Consider the following 23,155-nt stretch of genomic DNA (forward strand, 5'->3'; position numbering starts at 1 on the left):
GCCGAGGTATCGGAGAGTCGCCACTCCCCACTAGTCTTTGTTGGAGCACCCGCGCAAGGGTGTAGCTCCCCCTTGATCCGCGCAAGGATCAAGTGCTCTCTACGGGTTGATTCTTCGACACTCCGTCGCGGCGAATCATCCAAAGCCGCTCACAACTTGAGTTGGGTCACCCACAAGCTCCGCCGGGTGAACACCAAGCTCTCAATCACCACCAAGCCATCTAGGTGATGGCGATCACCAAGAGTAACAAGCACGAACTCTCACTTGACCTCGCGAAGCCTAATGAGACGATGGATGCACACTTGTCTACTCTTGATTCACTAATGAGGTTTCACTCTTGGATTCTCAAATCACAAATACCTCACTAGGACCTTACTCTTCTTGGCACTCACAAACATGTTTCTCAGCTGTTGGAATGATCAAAAGTGACTCCACACACGAGTGGAGCTCTATTTATAAGGTAGCCTAAAAAACGAACCGTTATGAGCTTCTGCGGGGTGACCGGACGCTCCGGTCGTATTGACTAGATGCTCTGGTCAGTTCAACCCACGAACCAGTAAAAATGAGTTGACCGGACGCTGGTAGGGTCCGGTCAGCACTGACCGAACGCGTCCGGTCGCATAAGACATTTACTGGACCCTTACTGGACTCGACCGGACATTGAACCCTCAGCGTCCGGTCATAGATTCCCTTCTCTGGAACCTTACTGGAGTTGACCGGACACTTAACCGATCCAGCGTCCGGTCACACCGAACACTGTCTGCTTGATCAAATGAACTGACCGGACCCTACGACCAGCGTCCGGTCGCACCGGAGCCAGCGTCCGGTCAGTTTTTGACCCTCCATTCACTTCCAACTCTCGAACATATGTGAATGAAGTTTGCTCCAAAGGATCTTAGGCATTCATAGGAGCTGCCTAGAGCTAGTTTTAACAAGTGTGCACCACACCTAACTCACTAGGCTTAACTAGGTCAAGCTACCCATTCATACCCCCCTTAATAGTACGGCCAAAGGAAAAAACAAAGTCCTAAACTACTCTAAGTGTCTCTCCAACTCCAATCGACACTTAGAACTAGTCATCCTTAACCTTGTCGTCAATCCTTTGAAAACCGAAATGATTTCCATCGTAGGGGCATGACCAACTCGATTGCCCAATCGATCTCCATTACCATGACCTAACTTAATTGCCTCTGCAAAACACATGTTGGTCATAGTAATATTGTATTGTCATTAATCACCGAAACCCTACTAGGGGCCTGGATGCTTTCACCATGAATGCAATCGTTCAATTCACATTCTACAGGCTTGTTGCCTGGTTCAACAATAGACACGCCCATGCATTGAAGTTGCATAGTGATGGAGAGATATAGGCTCCGAAACCAAAGGCACATCTAGAGAAGGCAAATGAAAGGGCTGGCATACATGAGGTTACATGTTTTGACCACGCCACAGGGACTTATCAGGTCGAGCATAGGGGCGGTACAACGTCCGACGGTGAGGTTCGAGAGTCGAGGATACATGTGGTAATCCTCGAACATTTCACATGCACTTGTGGTAAACCAAGGCAGTGCCACTTTGTATGTTCTTATTTGGTGGCAGCAGCTAGGCATCGCAACTATAATATCGAGAGCAGGATACCTCACGAGTTCAGTGTCGACACGCTTGTGCACACATGGAGCCCTCGCTTCATGCCTTTCCGGGACCCTAGAGAGTGGCCGCCATATGATGGGCCAAAGTACATTGCGGATCCAGCTTACCGTTGGAACAAGCGTGGATCAAGGAAGAGGACGAGGCACAGGATGGTTATGGATCAGATACCTGGAAGAACCAGGCGTGGGAGAGGAACCCCATTTCTTACCGATCTAGAGCAGTACGAGTGCGGTAAGTGCGGTAGACTAGGCCACAATTCACGCACTTGCCATTGGTAGATTAGTGATGTGGGACAATTGGTTGTTTTTATTATTTCTTTTTGGTCATATTCATTGAATTATTTATGCATGCCTCAACTTTTTAAGTTTATGTTTCATTGTACATTTAATTTCTAATTCATTGACTTATTTTTGTAGGATGACGCAATTCCACCTGCTCGACCCGGCGTACGACGCGACGCACCGAGGACGTCATAGCAGAGGAGTAGGTAATAATCTATACGTCTTGTTCAAATTTTTGTGAGCGTACATGTGTTCGTCAACTAACGGCCCACACTCATGTTTTATTCCATGCAGGACCTTTCGCTCCTTTGTTCTAGAACCCACGATGGGTTCTTGGACATGCAGTACGACGACGGGTACACCCCGTTCCTGGAAAGAGCTGGCCTAGATGTCATCTCTTTTCAGGTACGTCGAGGGTTGCCCAAGTTCAACTCAGCGACCATAACTGCCTTGGTTGACAGGTAATATCTTCAATCATTGCCTGCATTCATGGCCATTTGTTCACGTGCTTCATTTTTCGACAAATGATCTTGATTTGTCTAAAATGTAGGTGGCGGCCTGAGACTCACAGCTTTCACATGCCTTTCGGAGAGATGACAGTCACACTTCAGGACTGTCAGAAGATGCTAGGTCTGAGGATTCACGGCAACGCGGTAACTAGCCAGTGTAGGTTAGAAGGTTGGAGAGCACGAGTTGAGAACTTCCTTGGGCGTGAGGTTCCCAAGCAAGGGGCTCGCACTTCTGGAGTTCTAATCTCCTGGATCCGGCAGCAGTTCGCACAGTGCCCCGAGAAGGCCGATGCGGAGACAGTTGGGTACTACTGTAGGGCATGGATCCTACACCTGTTTGGCTATGTTCTCTTCCGCGATGGCACTGGTGACACTGCTTTGTGGATGTGGGTTCACTACCTTACTGATTGGGACCAGGCGGGTCGGTACAGCTGGGGCTCCGTAGTGTTGGCTTTTCTTTACCACTAGCTTTGCAAGGCGTGTCGTCGGACGACATCCTCATCGTCAGTTGGTGGATGTGTGTACCTGCTCTAGTTGTGGATGTGGGCTCGTCTACTAGTTGGCCGTCCCGAGGTTCTAGATCATCGTGACTGGTTCCTAGGTCAGCCTCCAAGTCGGCAGTCGACTTGGGCGTACTTATGGGACCAGGTTAAGGCTCCGCACGTGCGCTAAGATCGGGCTTACAAAGAGTTCACGAACGAGATAGACGCACTCACGGCGTCAAGTGTAAGTAAATTTAATTTCCTGTTGCAACTTTCAAATGGTTCAGTATAGCTTCTGACATCTTTTGTGGACATGTTGTAGGTGTCTTGGGAGCCGTACGATGGAGAGGGGGCACTTCCTTTTCAATTGAGCAACATTTGTTGGAGCGACGACGACTTCTACAGGATGAGGTGCCCTCTGATCTGTTTCTATGATGTCGAGTTTCACCTCCCACAGAGAGTTGCACGCCAATTTGGAGTGAGACAACTTTGGCCACCGGCTCCATTCTCGACTAGCGTCGACTTACACAAGTAAGTGTTTTCATATTTCAATTGTCTCGAGATGGTCCATTTCCATTAATTCTGATATAGCGTAGGCGCTGTCGTTGTTTAGCATCAATTTCATCCCTAAGAAACTAACATCGAAAGTGGCGTGCAGGTTGGATCGCAAGAAGAACAGGAAGATTTTTGATTGGGAGAAGCACCACCAGCACTACATTGACGAATGGGTGCTCTGGTACGACAACCTCGACAAAAACAACTTGTCGCACATGGACCGTGAGTACAGGAACTACCAAGCTTGGTACCAAGGTGCGACATGTTGCAGGCTGAGGCCTCAATGGACACAAGATGACTACGCCGACATCGAGTCCTCCGACGATAAAGACACGGCGTACAACCAATCCACTCGTGAAGGAAGGCAGGACCAATCTTGGACAGAGTGGTAAGTCCATTACCTTATTTTTCTATGTTAAGTTTGATATCAATAATTATATGTTTATGTTTGCTTGTGCAGGAGGCAACACACAACCACATTTTTACTAGGAACTTTGTTGCATGGCAATACCCTCAAATGCTCTGTTGAAGACATTGAGCGCTTTCGCCCGAGGGTTAGGGACGACGAGACTCGTATCTTCCTAGACGTAAGATTAAAAATATTCTTTCAAATACATTATTAATACGTTAAATTCTTTCAGTTAACATAATTTTGTACAACAGAGACTGTCACGTCGGCTACGCCGTGCGGCTAGTCGTTGTGGTTGCAGGACAGGCACGACATATGACGTGCACGTTCCTTCCGCAGGCAGACGAAGACCAGGTTCGTCTAGCCAAGCACCTATAGGGTCCACTGGCCTTGCGTATGACGACAACGAGGACGACGAGGACGACGACGTGGACCAGAGGCACGATGAGCTTGGCCCATCTCAGCTCGACGACGCTCCCTCCACTCAGCGTACACAGCATTCAGGCACTAGGCGACGACGTCCTCCTGACCCTTACACTCCGGGAACCGATGCTCTTGATCACAAGGGTAAGGGTAAGAGTAGGAAGCAGTGACGGTTCGTTGCACATGTTATTATGTAATATTATGGACTTTGTGGACTTTCATTATGAACTTTTGAGGACTCTATGGACTATATTTATGGACTGTGTGGACTATTAAACTACTCATGTGTATGGTCTCAGATGAATGTGGCATATATTTCTATGTTTGAACATGTTGTATTGAGGTTAAATATTCATCTCGTAATTGTGTATGGATTGAAGCCCAAAAGAGGGGAAATTATGCCGAAATTTTCTGCTTGGAGTTCGTATTACTCAGCGACATCAGTTTTCTCAGTTAATTAAGTAATCTATTTGTCATGTCACTGTCAAATATCCGCATCATCACCCACTAAGCAACTCTTTAAATTGTTTTTTTCAATACATAGATATGAATGGCCGACAAAAGTACTTCATTCATTCAATCAGACCACCGTACATGAACTAACATTGCAAAACTAGCAATGGTATGTGGCGCCCTCTGCAGAAACAGGATAAAGAAGTCGCAAACTAAACATAACATGCCTTAGGGAATTCAAAGAGTACGGAACATCAACATTGAAAAGGACTAACACAGGTTACTACTAATAATGTTCCCACATAGCAAACTGAGTTGCGCCCTCTCCACAATACCCTCCCATTGTTGGTGGCGGAGGAGGGCCATTCTTCTTGTGATAAGGGCACTGGCAGTATAAATCATTGCATAGTGGCTCCTCGACACCATCGCTCTTATCATCGTCCTCCTCGTCCTTGGCAACGCTTTCAACCTCTCTTTCTAGGTCAAAAACGCATCCCTGTAGGTACAAGATGTATTGGCGATGGGGATAAATAGGTGGAGGATCGACCCATCTAGTGTAGCCACAGTTCTCTTCACAGTTCGAATCCTGAAATACCCATCAGTCTCTCCTATAAGTACTACTACACATCATAAACATATTTGCAACAAGATATAGTTCATAACAAATACCCATCCTCGTGGGCATCTGAAGAAACGACGACCGCCACCTTCAGCGTCGTTGCACATATGCACTAAGCAATCCTGACCGTGGCGGCATTTTGGCCAGTCTTCTTTCCGGTTATCATAACCTCTAAGAGCTGCCTCGTTGGTGAAATCACTCTTGCTCTCCAAAGGAAACTCATCAAATGGCTCATCAAAGAAGTCTGGACCAAGAGAACCATCCCACAGAATGGGAGGTCCCTTGCTCCCCCCCCCTTTCCTCTCCCTTTGCCTACACACTTTCCGCTAGAGGAGCCTCCACCAAACACTGTGACTCCAAAGCAACCAGAACACTTGTGTTGAGGGTATGGAGCAAAAGAAGGAGCACTACGCATATATAGCCGAAGCTAGGTTCACCAATAATTGTACCAAGCAAAACAACTGTAAAATATAAGTACTTAAGTCTGCAAAGTACATTTATTGAATCTAAAAAAGCTACTGAAAAACCTAGATGCTAGAACTGAAAAAGCCTACAACTATGTTCAGTCATTTCATCTGAAAAGGCTAGTACAATAGGAAATTAATGCCACTAAAAAGGCTAGTTCTGTTGCAAATTAATGCCACTAAAAAGGCTAGTACTGTTGTAATTTATTGGCACTGAAAATGCTACAATGATAAAGACAGTGCAAATTTAAGTACACGACAACAAACTAATAAGTTCAGTACAAGGGTACAGTCCATCAGTACTTCAAACGCAATACAAGACAACACAATGAAAACTCTAGTACTGGATAACATTGTTCAGTAATAAACCATACAACTACGAAATCTAAGAACTACTGAGCGCAATGAGGCCACTTTTCCTTTCTCAGGGCATTGGGATTCTCCTTCATTGCTGCTTTAGCTCGGCGTGCACGCTCAAGCTTCTTCTCCCTATCCTCCCTAAACGCAGCAACACGCCTCATTTCCTTCTCTTCCTTGTGCTCCTTTTCTACAGCCGCCTCTCTGCGTCTCTTCTCCACCATCTCCTTGTCCTCAGCCTTCCACCACAACAGTTTCTGCATCCATTCATTGTCTTCAGGTTTAATCTCAGTGTCGATCCACTGCTCAAAATCACAGAGCGGTGTAGGGGTCTACAACCAATGCAATTGTTACAAAATAAGAAAATCATACAAGATGCATATTACAAAAAATAAACATAACATGCAATCATTTCCTCACCATCTTGTTAATGCGGCGCTGACGAAGTGTAGGCTCAAACGCAAAATTGGAACATATCCAATACCTCTGCCTATATGTATCATCTTCATCGGACTTGGCCACCTTGCAAGGGTCGCCACAAAAGCACATGGGCACTAGAACACCACTGGGCAGAGGCAATGGATCGAACAAATTTCCGGTCATCCAGCCATAACTACAATATAACCATTTTCGTTCTAAGAATCGAAAGCAATTAACAACAAACCCTACACCTAGGGTTTTCCATTTGATCCACAACAACGTACCAATAACATCACAACGTTACCTTGGTTTGCTAGCTTTTCCACGCCTTGGCATCCTAAGGTTGTATAATATAAAATTTAAAAATGCAAGAAACCCTAAGTAATGACGATTATTAAGTTGAAAAAAGCGACTGCTATATACCGAATCGATGTGAAAAAAATACAAAGAGGGAGCGAGGATACCTTGCTCTCGGAGATCCACGGAACAAATCAAAGTTTTCAAGCTCCAATATGACGATTCGTGAGGTAGTGCGAAGCGGGAAGAGCAAGAACGCGAGAGGAAGAAGAAAGAAGGGGAAAAGGCTCGGGAAGCAAGGCTGGGCGTGGGGCTAAAATACCCATCTTGGCGCCAAGCTTGGCGCCGTGGATCTTGGCGCCAAGGCCTCTGCCAGATCAGCAGGCGTTGTCCACGTGTACAAGGGGCTTCACGCCAAAGGTACTGGCGCCTTGCCGTGTTAGCTTGGGGCCAGATTTTGAAATCATACCTGCAGAGACATATTTATGAGAAACTTTTTTTTTAAAAAAAAGGACTAAAAAGTGAAAAATACGGGAAATATACTCACATACCGACCGAGGGTTGATCATACGACAGCCAACTTAACCGTGGGTAAACTCTCGGGCTCCGCTCGATACTTTCCCCTTTCCTCCCAATCTCCCATCCCATCGTCCGCGTTCCCTTCCCACGCCGCCCCCCTAACCCTAAACCCAAATCCTCGAGCGCTTCCTTCAATCCCCCCAAAACCCTTGCCGAAATCGTGATGGCGTCCGGATCGAGCGGCGCCGGGAACGTCTCCCCTTCGCCGGCGTCGATTCTCCTCGCCAAGGAGGCGCACATCGCCTTCAGCAGGAACAACACCACGGCTAGAGCCAAAAGATTGGGGGGCAACTCTACCGTGGAGGTCACCTTCTGGACCGCTGATCCACCGGATGTGTCCTTCTACACCCTCTACTGCAAGCCCTCCATGGCCATCCCCGACGCCGACCTGGAAATTCAGTCATGGGTTACCCCCATCCCCGTCTGCAAGGGAGGCGATGTGTGTATTCACCCATACGTGGTGGGTGCAGAGGGCAGATTCGTTCTTCTCAGCGCCCTCTTCGGCGGCAACTGCCGGTATGAATACTTCATGTACAAGGGCGACCCCAAGTCCCCGTCCCTCGAAAGCCTCCCGCTTCCAGATGATGATTATAGCCTGCGTCGAGCGGAGTTCGCAATCGTGCCCCGTGGTGATGATGACCATTATCTCCTGATTGCACTCCGTCGCGTGCTGAAGATGAATAATTACCGGCTTCACATCTACTCGTCTGAGGATGCAACATGGACGACTAAGGAACTGCCCAATCCATGTCCTCAGATCCTTATTATACCTGACAAGGTGTTCGTGATCCGAGATGGCTTGCTGTTATGGGTTGATTTGCTGCGAGGCATTCTGGTATGTGACGTCCTTCGAGAACCCCTTCATGCTGAGTACATCCCATTGCCTGAGCCCTTGCCTAAAAACAGAGAACGAGTGAAGCAATTCCGACTAGGAGTTAGGCGCTTTCGCGATCTCACCTGCGTCAATGGTCTGATCAAGTTTATTGAGATGGAACACCGTGAGATCGAAAGAGAGATCCCAGACGACGTTCCTCCTGAGAAGCCGGTTGACCCCAGGACCAACGATGTGCTCTACGATTCAGATTTGATCACGCTGGTCAATGACAAACCCATGAAACCCAAGACCAGGATAGAGGTCTCAGTGGATGGTTGGAGTGCCATGACATGGACTAGGAACATAGGGTCCAACTGTTGGCGCAAGGGACGCATTGTTGATGTTCATGACATTTTGGTCGATGACTCGGTGTTTTCAGCGTTGCTGTCCATCGAGAAGAGTGAATCTGCTTGGAGACTGACATTCAAGAACCTGTCATCGGCTTGGCCCACCCTGAGCACAGATGGGAATGACATCCTTTACCTCAAGTCAACCAGTACATCGGGTGGAGGGGCGCTGGTTGCTGTCGACCTTGCGGAGAAGAAGGCACTGAAAGTGGAAGCACGTAGATCGCATCCTTTTGGAAAATATTTATATTCCTCTCCGTGGCAGATATTGCATCCCTGTGCATTGGCAAACCATCTGAAAATGACTCCAGGTAATTGCTGACCTTCTCTCTTGTTATCAACATGCTTGTGACTTGTGAGCACCTGTGTTCTGTGACGCCGTTGGCGAGTTATCTTGTTCATTTGTTATACCTTTTCAGTGGTTATGTACAACACTGTTGGCGAATTATCTTGTTTTCTGCTTAGACGCTTTCACGCTCCACATAATACATATCTTTGTTATTATGGTGTTCAGAGCTACATATGGTACTCGTGGTTTCTGCTGTGAGAAATACGGATATGCCTGGTTTTTGTACCATGCCTTTATGGCCATATCTTAATCTTGTATGATCTGTTTCTTTTTTTACAATTACGTCGTGTAAGGGTATATTATTCTCTGCTGGTTCATAGTTACACTGTAGAATCTAATCTTAATCTGTGCTGGGCAGCCAGATTTTTCAGCAGATAAAAATTAATTCTGTGCTAATGCTTATCCAAGAATTCAAATGATTCTATGCTTGGGTGAGAGGATAATTACAAACTGCGTGCTATTTTGCAGTCCATATGAGTGTGCAAAGAGCACTACTGAGTCTCTCTTTATGACTATGGCTGTATGGCATTGCTTATGAGTTTACCAGTTTTTGTAGGCATTGAAACCTCAGCAAGCCAGATTGCTCTGATGGGCAGCTCTGCCAATGAGCCAAACAATACTGCTGTAAGTATTTTCTATCATGTCCTGCTCTTCTTATTTCAAAGAATTCCCAGTTCCCATGAGCTAAAGCTTCCTCCCTTGTGTCTGTAGATCCATGTGGGTGAGACCGATTCCTATGAGTCTGAGAACAAACGCCCAAGGCAGGTTTCGTACTATGTTCTTTGAATATATGTGCAATGACGATCTGTTTGAAATTAGCAAAACTTTGAGTATTCTGAAAGCTATCGCTCATTAGTTTTAGCTGATATTTGAGCTATTTTGTATAAACGAATTTTCTGTTCCTCAGGCTCTCGGCTGAGAAAGTCAACCATGCACGAAATGGAGCTCAGTGTACAGAATGTTCTTATCTCGCAGGCCCATCCTAATCAAAACAATCTGGTATGATAAATCCTGTATATCCTGTTTCCTATGTGTCATACAACATGATTAATTAGAATGAGCCATTTCCAGCCTCCGCAGCTATGGTTTAACAGGTGGGAGCAGCCGGTCTACATTGGGTACTCATCATGGCCCCATCAAAATAATCCGGTATGATGTATTTCAGATCCATTGTTTACGTTTTACCATGTGCCCATTTTGAATAACCATCCTACAACAATACTAATTAGAATGTGCCACTCCAGCCACCGCCGTAATGCTTCAACAAGTGGGCTGGACCCTTCAACCCTGTGTATACACCGATGCCCCCTGCCCCTAACATACGTAGCTATGGAAATTATCAATCGCTGTTGCAGCAGCCACTACTGCTGGAGCAGAAGGAGGCACCTAGGACATTTGGACTTCATGAGGTAAAAGAAAAATTGTGAAGCTTATGATTTGATCCCATGTCCTCATTTGACCTGCAACTTTAGAAAAAAAAGGACAATCTCCTCTTATTAAAATTTAGATTAGAAAGTTCTTACATAGTTACATGTACAGAATGTTCTTATCTCAGAGGCCCCATCCTAATTAAAACAATATGGTATGATAAATCCTGTATATCCTGTTTCCTATGTGTCATACAACAAGATTAATTAGAATGTGCCATTTCCAGCCTCCGCAGCTATGCTTTAACATGCGGGAGCAGCCCGGCTACAGCAAGGTTGTCAAAATCTTAGATTCTAAAACGAATCGGAGAGATTTAGGCCTTGTTTGGATCTTGTAGTATTAAGAAACCGTAGTATCAAGAAACTTCAGTCTTAGAACCTCATGGTATTTAAAACCATAAAGTTTGTTGCATCTGACACTTCATGGTACTCTAAAACCAAAGTATTTCACAAAACCATGGTATTTTTCTCAAAATCCAAAATACTGCACCCGAACAGGGCCTTAGGGAGGATAGTAATCATAAGATCGTGAACATCAAAATTTTAGAAACATAGACTACTGAATAAAATCGTAGAATCAGAATCGTTGAAGTGTCCGCAATCAGCGGTTCTATACTAGTCTTATAGCCATTGAATCTGCTCCTATACACTATGGAGTATGGACTCAAATCCACACAGGAGTCGGTCCCATGGATAGAACCTGCTCCCAAGAATTGTGCTTCTTTCTCACCTTCCCATCTCTCCCCAGCCGGCTTTGTTGCTGCTCCTTCCGTCATGCCAAAACGCTGAGACAACACCTTCGGCATCGCCGCATCCTCCCTCTAGCACCCACGATTGAGCACTGCCGTGACTCAGCGTCCGCTGCAACTCTGTCCCTGCAACTCTGCCTCCATGCCCATGCTCAAGACTCCGTGTTGTGCTGTCGGAGAAGGAGTCCGACTGGTTGGGGAGGAGCCGCGGGGACACCGGCAAGCAGGACGCTGAGGTGAGCATCAGGTGTAGAGGTGGGCGGAGCCGTAGGGCGCTGGTGGGTGGGGCGCCGTGCTTGTCCCTAGTCGTGGTGGTGCAGAGGGGAGGGGACAAACCGCGGGGAGCTGGTGGGGAGAAGGGGCGAGGCCTCTAGCCGACCAGCCAAATGGGGAGGGAGAAGTGGGTGGCCATGGGAAAGAGAGGAGGCTAGTTTTTTTTTTGTTTTTTTAAATTCTGGTGGAACCCACCTATCGATCTGAGGCTGGTTCAATACATTGGGACTTGTTCTAACAAATGATGTCACATCATTATATAGAAAAGTGGTCAATTCCATACATTGCAGATGCCCTTAGCTCAGATCGTAAAGACATAAAATTGTATGTCGCAGATTTTAACCATGGGCTACAGGGGGTTATCATGGCCCAATCAGAACAATTTGGTATTGTCGTATTTCCTATGGCCTGTTTCCCATGTTCCTATTTTTCATCATACAGGAACATTAATTAGAAATTTAGAATGTGCTACTCCAGTCGCCGTCGCCAATGCTTCAACACCCTACATACATAGTTAGGGCAATTATCAATCGCTGTTGCATTAGCGACTACTGTTGGAGCATTGGACGACACCTAGCATGGCATTTGGACCTCATGGGGTAAAAGAAATTGTGAAGCTTAGGTTCTGTTTGGATCTCCTAAGAACGAGAATGAGGTGGGAAAATGAGAATGAGATCCAAACACTTGGACTATCTACCCAAACCTACTATTTGGAGATTTTTCGCTATGCGAAGGTAATAATCACAACGAAAATGAGATCCAAACAGTCCTCATTTTACCCCATGAGGTCCAAATTCTAAATCACTATCTAGAATTACTATGAAAATGAGATAGAATGAGATCCAAACAGGACCTTATTCTGATATGAACCCATATCCTCATTTGACTTGCAGCTTTAGAAAAGACAATATCCTCTTATTAAAGCTTACTTTCATATAATATTCTTACCAGAAATTGTTTAATGTGCTATTGTGTTGTGTGATTCGAAAGTTTTTTTAAAAAAAATCAAGGGCACCATGTTTATAAACGTGAAAAGAATTCCAAAAGGAACTAAAACATTAGAATAAGCTTGATTTTAATTCATCCTCAAATAATAGGTTACAAAGATTTAATTATTCATGTCTGCTATACTGTACTGCTTTTATACTACAGTGAGCTTAATTAGAAGTTTCTATTTCCAGGCACCTCATTGCTTCAACAACTGGTATGGAGCCAGCTACCATGGGAATTCACAGCAACACCCTGCTGGCAAATCATATGCCTATGTTCCCACTCATCAGGCAGCGGCAACTACCATCAGCAGTGATAGCATCTCCCCCCTATAGTGAAGTTTGGGCTTCATGCGGTAAAGCATAGCTGCCATCGCCTTTTGTAGACAGTACCCATGGTGTCAGCAATATATTCCTTTTAAAATTTTCTTTTAGGTAACTATTATCTGCTATTCTGGACGTTGTCTGCATCTGAGGTTTGTTTCAAACTGATGAAATTTGAGGGTTGAACTCCCTTTAAGAAAACTATGCGAAAATATTAGCCCCACATAGTTTTGATACTATATATATTTGCCTTTAAGTAACAACTTATACCTGCCTTTAAAAAACAACTGTCTTTAATAGTAAATCACGGGTGTTGAATCAGAAAAAAAAACAGCAACTATATGGCATTCTTCTATTATCTCTTTTTCCTTTTTAGTTTTTATTAAGGAAAAAATGAGACGGTATGGAGAACCATTGCATGGAGCCTTTCAGAATGTAGGGTATTTTGGCTACAACTAGAGTCTTCAAGTGCCAACCAGATTGATCTTGTAACTCCAGAACCACTTAGCTAGTCTCAGGGTTGTTCTTCCTCTAGGTCCCTCACAACAACAACAACAACAACAACAACAACAAAGCCTTTTCTCCCGAGGGCTATAAGACATTAACAACTGACTTGGTATACCTATCATGAAGGTATAACTCAAAATGGTTGCTCGCTTATTTGGCTAAACCTTCCAAACAAGAAATGAGAATATCTTGTTCAGTGGAATGCTGAAGCGTGAGCACATCAGTGAATGAGGCTTAACTTCTGAAAACAGGTTCTTTGAAAGGAGCAAATGTCTGGTAAAGGCGTGTAATGGTCACAGGCTCACAGGGTGATGTATGATGTCAATATTACAGGCATAGCTGCTGATCCCTCAGTTGGAATTCCTCAATGAGGAAGGAGCACGCGCTGAGCTCTGGGCGGTGTCACAGATATTCCTGGACACACCTCACAGGACAGGTTTGGATACATGGTCGTTTCAGCATTAGACATATGGATTTTACTCTCTCCAGCTTAGGATTCCACCAATCAGGCTCCTACCAAGCCCTGACTGATATTTGAGACTACAAATTTGTGGCTCTTGACCTCCTATGATTTATGTATTTGTCAGATTCTGATTGGACTTCTCCTTCCAGTCTCCAAATGCATCATTGGCCTACAAACGCACATGTAGCTGAAATCTTTTAACATACAAGGCAAGAGCACACAGATTTGAAACAATTTATAGTTCTTTGCATCATTTGGCGCAGCTAACCTGAAATGGTAAACTCCTTAAGTTGAAGCAGGTCCATCAAGAACATAATTTAAAGGTCCATCAAAAACATAATTTGTATAACCTGAACAGGGTAGAAGACTAATTAATAAGTTCTGTAAAGCACCATTATGTTGATTTTTTATACAAGATAAGTATTGCATTATCATCAGAAAAGAATTGCCTTCTCACTCACAGAGCTACCAGCACTGTGTCAGAAGGTGTCCTAAGATTGTTTGGAGGTTTAATCATCTGATACGAAGAAAAAGAGATACAGTTCAACAACGTCAAACACCGAGAGATACAGTTAAGGATGTTAAGGATTCAGATGCAGAGATGTTTGTGCATCACTCGCTCGGCAGAAGCTGGCCTTGGATCAAGTGTTGGATTATGCATCAGGATACAATTTTTAAAAAAAATAGCAAACAGCAATAAGCTCAAGTATTGTTGTTCATCGGAACTGAACTTTTGAAACCAGTACTAAACCGGAATCTGAGGTGTTCTCGCCACGAACAACATAGAAAAGCCCAACCTAGGAAACACAACATATCATAATTAGATACCAAGCTATCATTTAGAACAAATTCTCTAATGATTTAGTTACATTATTTTTAGCTGAGAGCCAAACATCAGCTTCCGGTGCACTCTCTTGGGATCAGATTTTGCATCGTTTCAGATCTGAATATCTGATGGATCCATCAGGTTTACTGACCCATCTTGCCTTTCTTTGCTCCAACTCATAGAACAAGTCATGGTTGATCAGATAGCAAGATGGGTGGAGCTGGACGCTTACCTATCCTAAACCTAGGTCTTTCATCAGCCGACCCGAGGGCAGCAGCATCTCGGACACATAAAAGGTGGTCTAGGCTTTCTGTCTCACACAAGAGAGCAACATGGTCAACCGGAGATGCATCCTCATCCTTGTTCATGCTAAGCTGCTGGAGATTCTCAAGCAAGCTAGCAACATTAGCAAGTTCATTATTCTTGGACTGCATAGCAACAGTGGCGGAGCCAGGATTTCACAGCTGGGTATTCCGCGTACATAAAAAATTCTGATGCAAATGTGCAATGTAATAATCAAAGTACGAGGTCTGAACATAGTAGCATAGTGCCATTGTCTCTAATAAAGTAATAATTAAGAAAGATTACAAAAAATCAAAAGCTCAAAGCTACTAAAATATAACTCTACAATCACCTGTTTGGAATTAATTAATGATATCATCTTTTACTTGACTGAAGAATTCTCTCTCAATAAATGTGACCAAGCAATTGTTCAAATATTCATCACCCATTTTATTCCTTTGCTTGTTCTTCACATAATTCATCATGGAAAACACTCTCTCAACACTAGCGGTGGCTACGGGAAGAATTAGCACCAACATAAGAAGCTGGTAGACAACATAATATTGCTCATGTCTGTTTGTGCTAACAAGCATGACTGAAAGCTCACATAGGTTCTTCAAATTTTTAAACCTTTCTTCTCTACGCACATGAGAAATGTCCACAGTGAGCTGATATGGAAGTTTTGACAATTCATCAGTTGTGAAATCCTTATGATAAAATTTTGTAGCAAGCCTAACCAACTTCTCTTGATCATAAGCAGCAAATAAATCAATTGGACTGAAAGCTGCCATACAAGAAGTAGTTCTGTGTTTACCTCATCAAATCTGTCATTCAGCTCTCGAAGTTGCCTATCAATGATAGTCATAAACATATCAACATGGTAGCGATGATAATTCATTGCGCCATTATAGAACCCTCTTTTAGGTCTCCCAACAGGATAATAAGGACCCTCCATGTCAACAACTTTGACCTTGTGCTTTATACAAAAAGAAGTCACTCTTCCAAGAAAATCAGTCCAGCCAACATCTTCCCGCAAGCACTGCAAATGAAACTTTGTAAGATCAACAAGCTCCATAGCATTGACAACATCCTGATCTTTCTTCTGCAAAGCTCTATTCAAGTCCTCAGTATAACCAAATATTTCTTGCATCAAATGTGCCATGAATACAAACTCAAATGACCGAAATGATGTTAACATAGTCAGAGTTGTTTGGGCCTCCGCTGTAGTATACTCTTTTCCAATCTTGATCAGAACACGCCTTATTGCAGGATACATAGAGATAACATGAATCACGGTTTTGTAGTGAGAGCCCCAACGAGTATCACATGGCCTCCCCAAACCCATTTCTTGATTCAAACCCCTCCCGGTTGCTACTTCCTCTAAGTCTAATGCATCAATTAGTTCCTCAGTTTGAGCTATTCTAAGCATTTTCATCTTTTTACATGAATTGCCAAGAACATTTAACAAGATAGTAAGCTGTCAAAAAACCAAGTGCAATCCCCACTCTCCTTAGCAACAGCAACAAGAGTTAATTGTAGCTGATGAGCAAAGCAATGAACGTAATAAGCATATGGAGACTCATCCATAATTAATTTCTTCAGCCCATTAGCATTACCTTTCATATTGCTAGCTCCATCGTATCCTTGCCCACAAACCATTGCAAAGGTCAAATTGTACTTCATAAGCATATGCTCTATTGCATCTTTAAGTGTCATAGCAGCAGTATCTTCAACATGGGCAATTCCAAGAAATCTGACAACCGCTCGTCCTTTCTTGTCAACATAACGCAAGCAAACAGCTAGCTGTTCATTCTGGTACACATCAGCAGACTCATCGGCAAGTATTGCAAATTGTGAGCCATCAAGTTCCTCAATGACTAGCTTAGTAGTTTGTTAGGCACAACATTTGATGAGCTTATGTTGTATTTCATGGCATGTCATCTTGCAGTTTTGTGGAGCATTCTTTAGAACCACCCTGTCAACCTCTTCAAAATTTCCTGCCAGCCAGTTTAAAAGCTCAAGGAAATTTCCTTTGTTTAGTGACTCTTCACTTTCATCATGCCCTCTAAATGCCAAGCCTTGGCGCAATAGAAACCTCAAGCACTTGAGTGTCCATGTCAAACGGAGCTTATATAGTGCTTTGTACTGTGTGGTATTTGAAGTAATAGATTCTCGAATTGATGTTGTAGGTGTAGTGAACCTATCATATTTTTCTTGAGCTTCAGCATGGGCACTATTGATAGCTCCCATGTGTTTTTTCAATCTTGATTTAAGGTTCCAATTTTGCCACCCACCATTCACAAATGTATCTCCACCGGGGCATTTTGTTCTATCCTTAAACAAATAGCAGACCAAGCTGAAAGCAACATCTTTTTCTACACTATACTCAAGCCAAGGATATTCCTTAAACCAAATAGAGCAAAAGCGATGTGGATGACCACTTATATCTCTAGATGGAAAATCATGATTCTTAGGTTGATGGTTTGGAGGCCTTACTGATGTGATATTGAGATGAGACCAGATCTATTTGAAATCTTATCAAACAAGCTTTCCATCAAGTGCTCATTGACCTCGATCGCACTCCAGATGGCTGAGTTATGGCCTTCCCAATGAAGCACTATCGAGCTGCCGATGAACCGAAAATTTAACTTTGATGAACTTGCACATTGAGACATATTTGTACCTACATTCAAATAACGATATGTACATATGGAACCAAGTGAATTGTACCAAAAATCACTATGCAAATGTAGGAACGAGCTCACCTTATAAACAATGGTCGTATCCGATGGTGTCATGTCCTCATCAGCTGGTATGTAGCCCTGGCGTTTTTTAGACCAAATGGCATAGAAACATAGCAGTACGATCCGAACGGGGTGATGAAGGAGGTCGTGAGCTGGTCGGACTCCTTCATCGCGATTTGGTGGTAGCCGGAGTAGGCATCAAGGAAGCACAGGGTTGCGCACCCCGCTATTGAGTCGACTACTTGATCTATGCGTGGTAAAGGAAATGGATCCTTTGGACATGCCTTGTTAAGGCTCGTGTAGTCAACACACATTCTCCATTTCCCTTTCTTTTTTCTTACAAGAACAGGATTGGCTAACCACTCGGGGTCATACACTTCCTTGATGAATCTGGTCGCCAAAAGCTTTGTGACCTCGCCGATGGCCCTGCGCTTCTCCTCGTCGAAGCGGTGCAGTCGTTGCTTCACCAGCTTGGATCCTGGCCTGATCCATAAGGCGTGCTCGACGACTTCCCTCGGTATGCCTGGCATGTCTGAGGGTTTCCATGCGAAGACGTCTTTGTTCGCGTGGTGGAAGTCGATGAGCGCGAAGACGTAAACCAACATACGCTCACAGTTGCGGTGAGCAATAGTCAACCTCTGAACTTCGAGTGTCTCCTGATCCCTTTCCCGCGTAACCTGCTCCAAACACTGCCAGACTGCATTCCTTTCAGCAGTCACCTCGGCCAACTTGGCCCTCAGCCTTTCCTCCTCAGTAGGCTCAGGGCGGGACTCCCGAGGAGCTAACCGGTGATGAGGAGCCCTGCCTCCGGTGGACTTGCGAGCAGTGGTTTTTGTGTGGGCCATCTGTAGCAAAAGGTTGTAACTTGAGGTGAGGATCATTTAAGAGATACGAAACTTTACTTAGTCGGGACAAGCAAATTTTAAGGGAGGGAGTAATGCAAGAATGCAATGTATGCTTGAACATGATGCATGCACGATCCATACGTTCTCACAAACCTAGGAAAAATTAAAGGCTAGCGGGATATATGGTGGCATACATACGTTCTCTCATATACGGTAACTAGTCGATCTACAACGGTGCGTTGTTAGTGTACCTGCAGAAGATTTCATTTCAGCCCTAAACCCCAAATAAACACATCATTAAAGCAGTAAACTAAGATACTCTCCATATACATATTTCTAGATATATATACTTCGGCATCCAAGTCTACCCGACAGATATACCCACAATTAAGTACCTTCATATATACATGTGTATAACATGTAAATATTCCGGTAACCAAAGCTAACTCTCCCCTAGACCGACGGTTGCACGGTCATGCTCTCACAACTCACACTTACCTTAGCGTAGAGGTATTTGATCCATACATTACCACCCAAGCGGATGGCATCCATACAATAGCACGCCGTACGGACGACGAAGTAGAAATAATCAATTTCCCCAAGTTAGTACTTAAATAGCCACCTAAAAGTCCTTAACTGGGCATAAAGGAGATGACCACTGGCATACTTTATACTTTTGTAAAACAAAATCTTTGTTTTAAATACACATATGACAAGTTTAATGTTGAACCTTGCTCTAAACATTTTCGATTGGATGAGAATGATGTTCTATGGTTCAAAGGTCGACTGGTGGTGCCGAAAGATAGAGAGCTTAGGAATCAGATCTTAGAGGAAGCTCATTCTTCTAAGTTATCCATTCACCCGGGTAGTAGCAAGATGTATCAAGATTTGAAGATGCGATTTTGGTGGACAAAAATGAAGAAAGAAATTGTAGCTTATGTGGCTAGATGTGATAATTGTTGCCGAGTCAAGGCTATTCATTTGAAGCCCGCAGGATTGTTGCAGCCATTGTCTATTCCAAGTTGGAAATGGGATGATATTAGTACAGACTTTATTGTTGGACTTCCAACTACTCAAAAGGGTCATGATTCTATATGGGTAATTGTTGACCATCTCACCAAGTCTGCACATTTTATTCATGTCAACATAAAGTATCGACCCCATCAATATGCAAAGCTATATGTTGATCAAGTTGTAAGATTACATGGTGTACCTAAAAGTATTGTTTCCGATCGAGGGCCTCAGTTTGTTAATCATTTCTGGGAGCACCTACATAAGCACTTAGGTACCACCTTAATCTGTAGTTCTGCGTATCACCCTCAGACAGTTGGCCAAACTGAGCGTGTGAATCAAGTTCTAGAAGATATGTGCGAGCATGTGTAATTTCTTCCAAGGGTTCATGGGAAGCTTGGTTACCTTTGGCTGAATTCTTCTATAATAATAGTTATCAAGAGAGCATCAAAATGGCGCCTTTTGAAGCTTTATATGGTCGCAAATGTAGAACTCCTCTGAATTAGGTTGAGCCTGGTGAAAGAAGATATTATGGTATTGACTTTGTCAGAGAAGCTGAAGAACAAGTTCAAACCATTCAGCAACATATAGAAGCTGCCCAATCTAGGCAAAAGAGTTATGCAGATAAAAGAAGAAGTCCTATTACGTTTCAAGTTAGGGATTTTGTATATCTAAAAGTGTCCCCAATGAAGAAAGTACAAAGGTTGGGAGTAAAAAGGAAACTTGCTCCTAGGTATATCGGTCCCTATCAGATCATTGCACAGAAAGGACCAGTAGCTAATAAACTCCAGTTACCTCCTGAAATGAGTGCTATATTCGACGTCTTCCATGTTTCCCAACTCAAGAAATGCCTTCGTGTACCCGAAGAAGCTATTGAACATACTAGTGTCAAGCTCTAGTCGGACTTGACCTATGAAGAAAAACCAATTAGAGTGCTTGAAGAAATAGAAAGAGTGACCCGTAGCAAAGTCATTAAATTCTACAAGGTGATTTGGAATAATCATAGTGAACAAGATGCTACATGGGAAAGAGAAGATTACTTACGTGAGGTCCATCCGAGTTTCTAAGAGCGATGGTAGGTCGTGCAAATCTCGGGACGAGATTTCTATATGGGGGGAAGGCTGTAACATCCTAGGTGTTTGTCTTGCGTTGAGCATGTGCATTTCATGACCATAAGCATCATTTCATCATTTCATGTGCATTTCAATTGAAACATGGAAATTCACTGTTTACTTATAACTTGTCTTATATGTGCATTACTTTGGAACATGGTCATGTCACTTAAGTAATACTTGTTTGTCAACTAAGATGACTCACTCATATGTGTTGATGAGGCTAGTATAATGAAACAATGCCTTGAAACATATGAAATAAAGTGTTGAAACATGGGTTGACTAGTGTTGTTTCACTTGTTATTTCATTTACCTTTCTTGTTCACTAATATGACCTATGAGTAAAGTGGATGGTTAGCTTTTAAACAATCTTAACTACACTTAGAATGACTTTTGGAACAATGTTTATATAGGTAAAGTTGTCAAATTAGGTCTCTAATTGATAGTTTGACTTATAGCTCAATCTAGACCCCTATTGTTTGACTGTTTAAAAACTGCAACTTAGAATGTTTGCATGGAAGTGCACCCTTTAGCAAAGTTGTAGGAAATTTTACAGGGAACAAAAGTGGTAAAGGTGCCAATCCATGAAAATGTGCAAAACATGCTCAAATATGGCCCACAAGGCAGAAAACACAACTGTGGAAATGCTAAAAATTTTCTAAGTCATGAATGGATTTTCAGTTTTCGTTTACCCTTCTTGTGAGCATTTCCATTTGAAAACCAAGCCGAATCAGTTCATGATCTTTTAACCTAACTTGAAGTACTCACTTAGCTCTACCACGTAGAGCAATTGGTTTAGCAAATCATTGCACGGATTAGGAGTTAGAGGAGGTAGAAATTGCGTCATCAGTCGGACCGAACTATAACTGAATCGGTCTCCACCGATTCAAATCGGCCGGCCGTGGCCGACCGCGCGCAGGGCCAGGTCACCGTGTGGCCACCGTCCATCGCCTCCGCCCCCACTCGCGCGCGCTGGTGCCCTTCTTCTGCCCAAGACCGAGCCACTCGCCCATTCACTCCCTCTCCATCGCCTCGCCCGTCTCCCTCTCTGCTCTCTCCCCCACGGCAGCGCCATCGCCGCCGCTCCCCTGAGCTCGCGCGTGACCACCACCACCCCTTTTCCAAATCACTCGCTTCTGTAGCTCCACCATGCTCTGCTTCACCACCGCGAACCAGCCATGTCACTGTCCGAACCATGGTAAGGCCGCATTTGGGTTTCCATCACCGCGGACCTCGTCGGAGCTCTGCCATGCCACGACTCATCGTGGCTAGACGACTCCAGTGCACCTCCCGTTCCTTTCTCTTCGGTTTTGAAATCGCCTTGTTGTCTAGGTGCTTTGGTAGAAGCTCGAGTAGACGTCACTGCATCGGCTTGCGGGAGCACATCGCTGCTCTCGCCGCGTCCGCCATGGCCGCGAGCTCTAGCTCACCGCGGCTGGCAACGCTTAGCCCCCACCGTCCCTCACTATCATGCGCATTCGCATCACCGTAAGCCCTAGTAGCACCCCTGAAGATGGAGACGTCCCATTCGCCACCGATTAACCGGAACCTGAGTAGGTCCGCCATGCTCTGTGCGTCGCCGCGCGGACATGCACGTGGCCAGTGTCACCGGCGTCACCTCCGTACCCCTAAGGGGTCTCGTTAGCTTTGCCTAGGTCTTGTGAAGCCTGTGCGCCCCTTGTCCGACCCTATCATCACCAGAGACGGCCAGTCCGCCACCGGGCAGCGCCGCCGAGCCGCCATGGTCGACGGCGACCCCTCTCCGGAAAACCCTAGGTCGCGCTAGCTACCTCCACCGACGCGGGAGGATGAGAGGGTCACGATGGTGGAGTCGGTTTTGCCGGAAAGTTCACCGCTGGTGAGCTAGCGCCAGTCAAACCTTCTCCCCTGCCTCTGTGTGTCTGTCGCATGGGGTCGGTTTGACCACGGGCCCTAGCTGTCATTGACTGTTTTTAGATTTCAAATGAATTCTTTTTCAGAAACTTATGCAAGCTTTGAAAAATCATAACTTGAGTTGTAGATATCCAATTTTGGTGAACCAAATTTTGTTAGGCTCTGAATAATGTGTAGTATTTGTTAAAAATATGAAGTGTGCAGTTTTGAGTAATTTTCTTAGAGAATTAAATTGAATTAGAAAAGTGCTTTTTGAATGTATTGAAACTTGTTATTTTCATAACTGTTGCTGTAGTGCTCCAAAAATTGTGAAATTTTTGTGGTGTGCTGTTATTGGATAGTGTAACCTGTGATAAACATTTGGGATGCATTGGATGCATGGTTTAGTAGTTATGTATTTCCTTTTTATAAATAGTGAATCCTTGTGCTATTTTTCATGGTAACAATATTAATCCAAATGGGATGAGATTAATTGGAGAGTCTCTTGATGCTTAGATAAAGCTATGAAAAATATAAAATCTGTTGCTTGACACTTTTCAATAGGGTTAGTTAATTTCACCAAAATCAGCCATGCTGACTTGTCATTTTTGTGGAGGATGTTATACATGTGCAATTGATGTGAAATTTATACAGTTGTCTTTT

At 44.1% G+C, this 23,155-nt stretch overlaps 2 protein-coding genes and 2 pseudogenes across 10 annotated transcripts; 1 reads left to right on the forward strand and 3 right to left on the reverse strand.

The window, feature by feature from the left end:
• Positions 1-6,237: 6,237 nt before the first annotated feature.
• LOC136507923 (uncharacterized) lies at positions 6,238-6,958 on the reverse strand. The gene is made up of 3 exons (XM_066502521.1): positions 6,927-6,958; positions 6,623-6,815; positions 6,238-6,534 (listed from the first exon to the last, which is right to left on the reverse strand). The coding sequence occupies exons 1-3, from the start codon at positions 6,956-6,958 to the stop codon at positions 6,238-6,240; spliced, it is 522 nt and encodes a 173-aa protein (XP_066358618.1).
• Positions 6,959-7,511: 553 nt separating this feature from the next.
• Positions 7,512-13,034, forward strand: LOC136553040 (uncharacterized). Of its 9 annotated transcripts, none has more exons than XR_010782975.1 (7): positions 7,512-9,030; positions 9,616-9,692; positions 9,780-9,829; positions 9,976-10,067; positions 10,149-10,217; positions 10,313-10,477; positions 12,699-12,836. XR_010782975.1 is itself a non-coding variant. In XM_066544580.1 (4 exons), exons 1-4 carry the CDS (start codon positions 7,662-7,664, stop codon positions 12,871-12,873), a joined length of 1,671 nt encoding a protein of 556 aa, XP_066400677.1. In that variant the 5' UTR covers positions 7,512-7,661; the 3' UTR covers positions 12,874-13,034. The 9 variants fall into 9 exon arrangements, 2 of the variants coding, with proteins under 2 accessions (XP_066400677.1, XP_066400678.1); XR_010782987.1 differs by having other exon boundaries at positions 10,163-10,217; XR_010782970.1 differs by having other exon boundaries at positions 7,513-9,030; positions 10,140-10,217.
• Positions 13,035-14,227: 1,193 nt separating this feature from the next.
• Positions 14,228-14,325, reverse strand: LOC136512315 (small nucleolar RNA snoR31/Z110/Z27; annotated as a pseudogene).
• Positions 14,326-15,237: 912 nt separating this feature from the next.
• On the reverse strand, positions 15,238-17,532 carry LOC136469405 (uncharacterized; annotated as a pseudogene).
• Between the last annotated feature and the right edge of the window lie 5,623 nt (positions 17,533-23,155).

The sequence above is a fragment of the Miscanthus floridulus genome, chromosome 1 (genome assembly GCF_019320115.1).
Source record: "Miscanthus floridulus cultivar M001 chromosome 1, ASM1932011v1, whole genome shotgun sequence".
Classification (NCBI taxonomy): Eukaryota; Viridiplantae; Streptophyta; class Magnoliopsida; order Poales; family Poaceae; genus Miscanthus; species Miscanthus floridulus.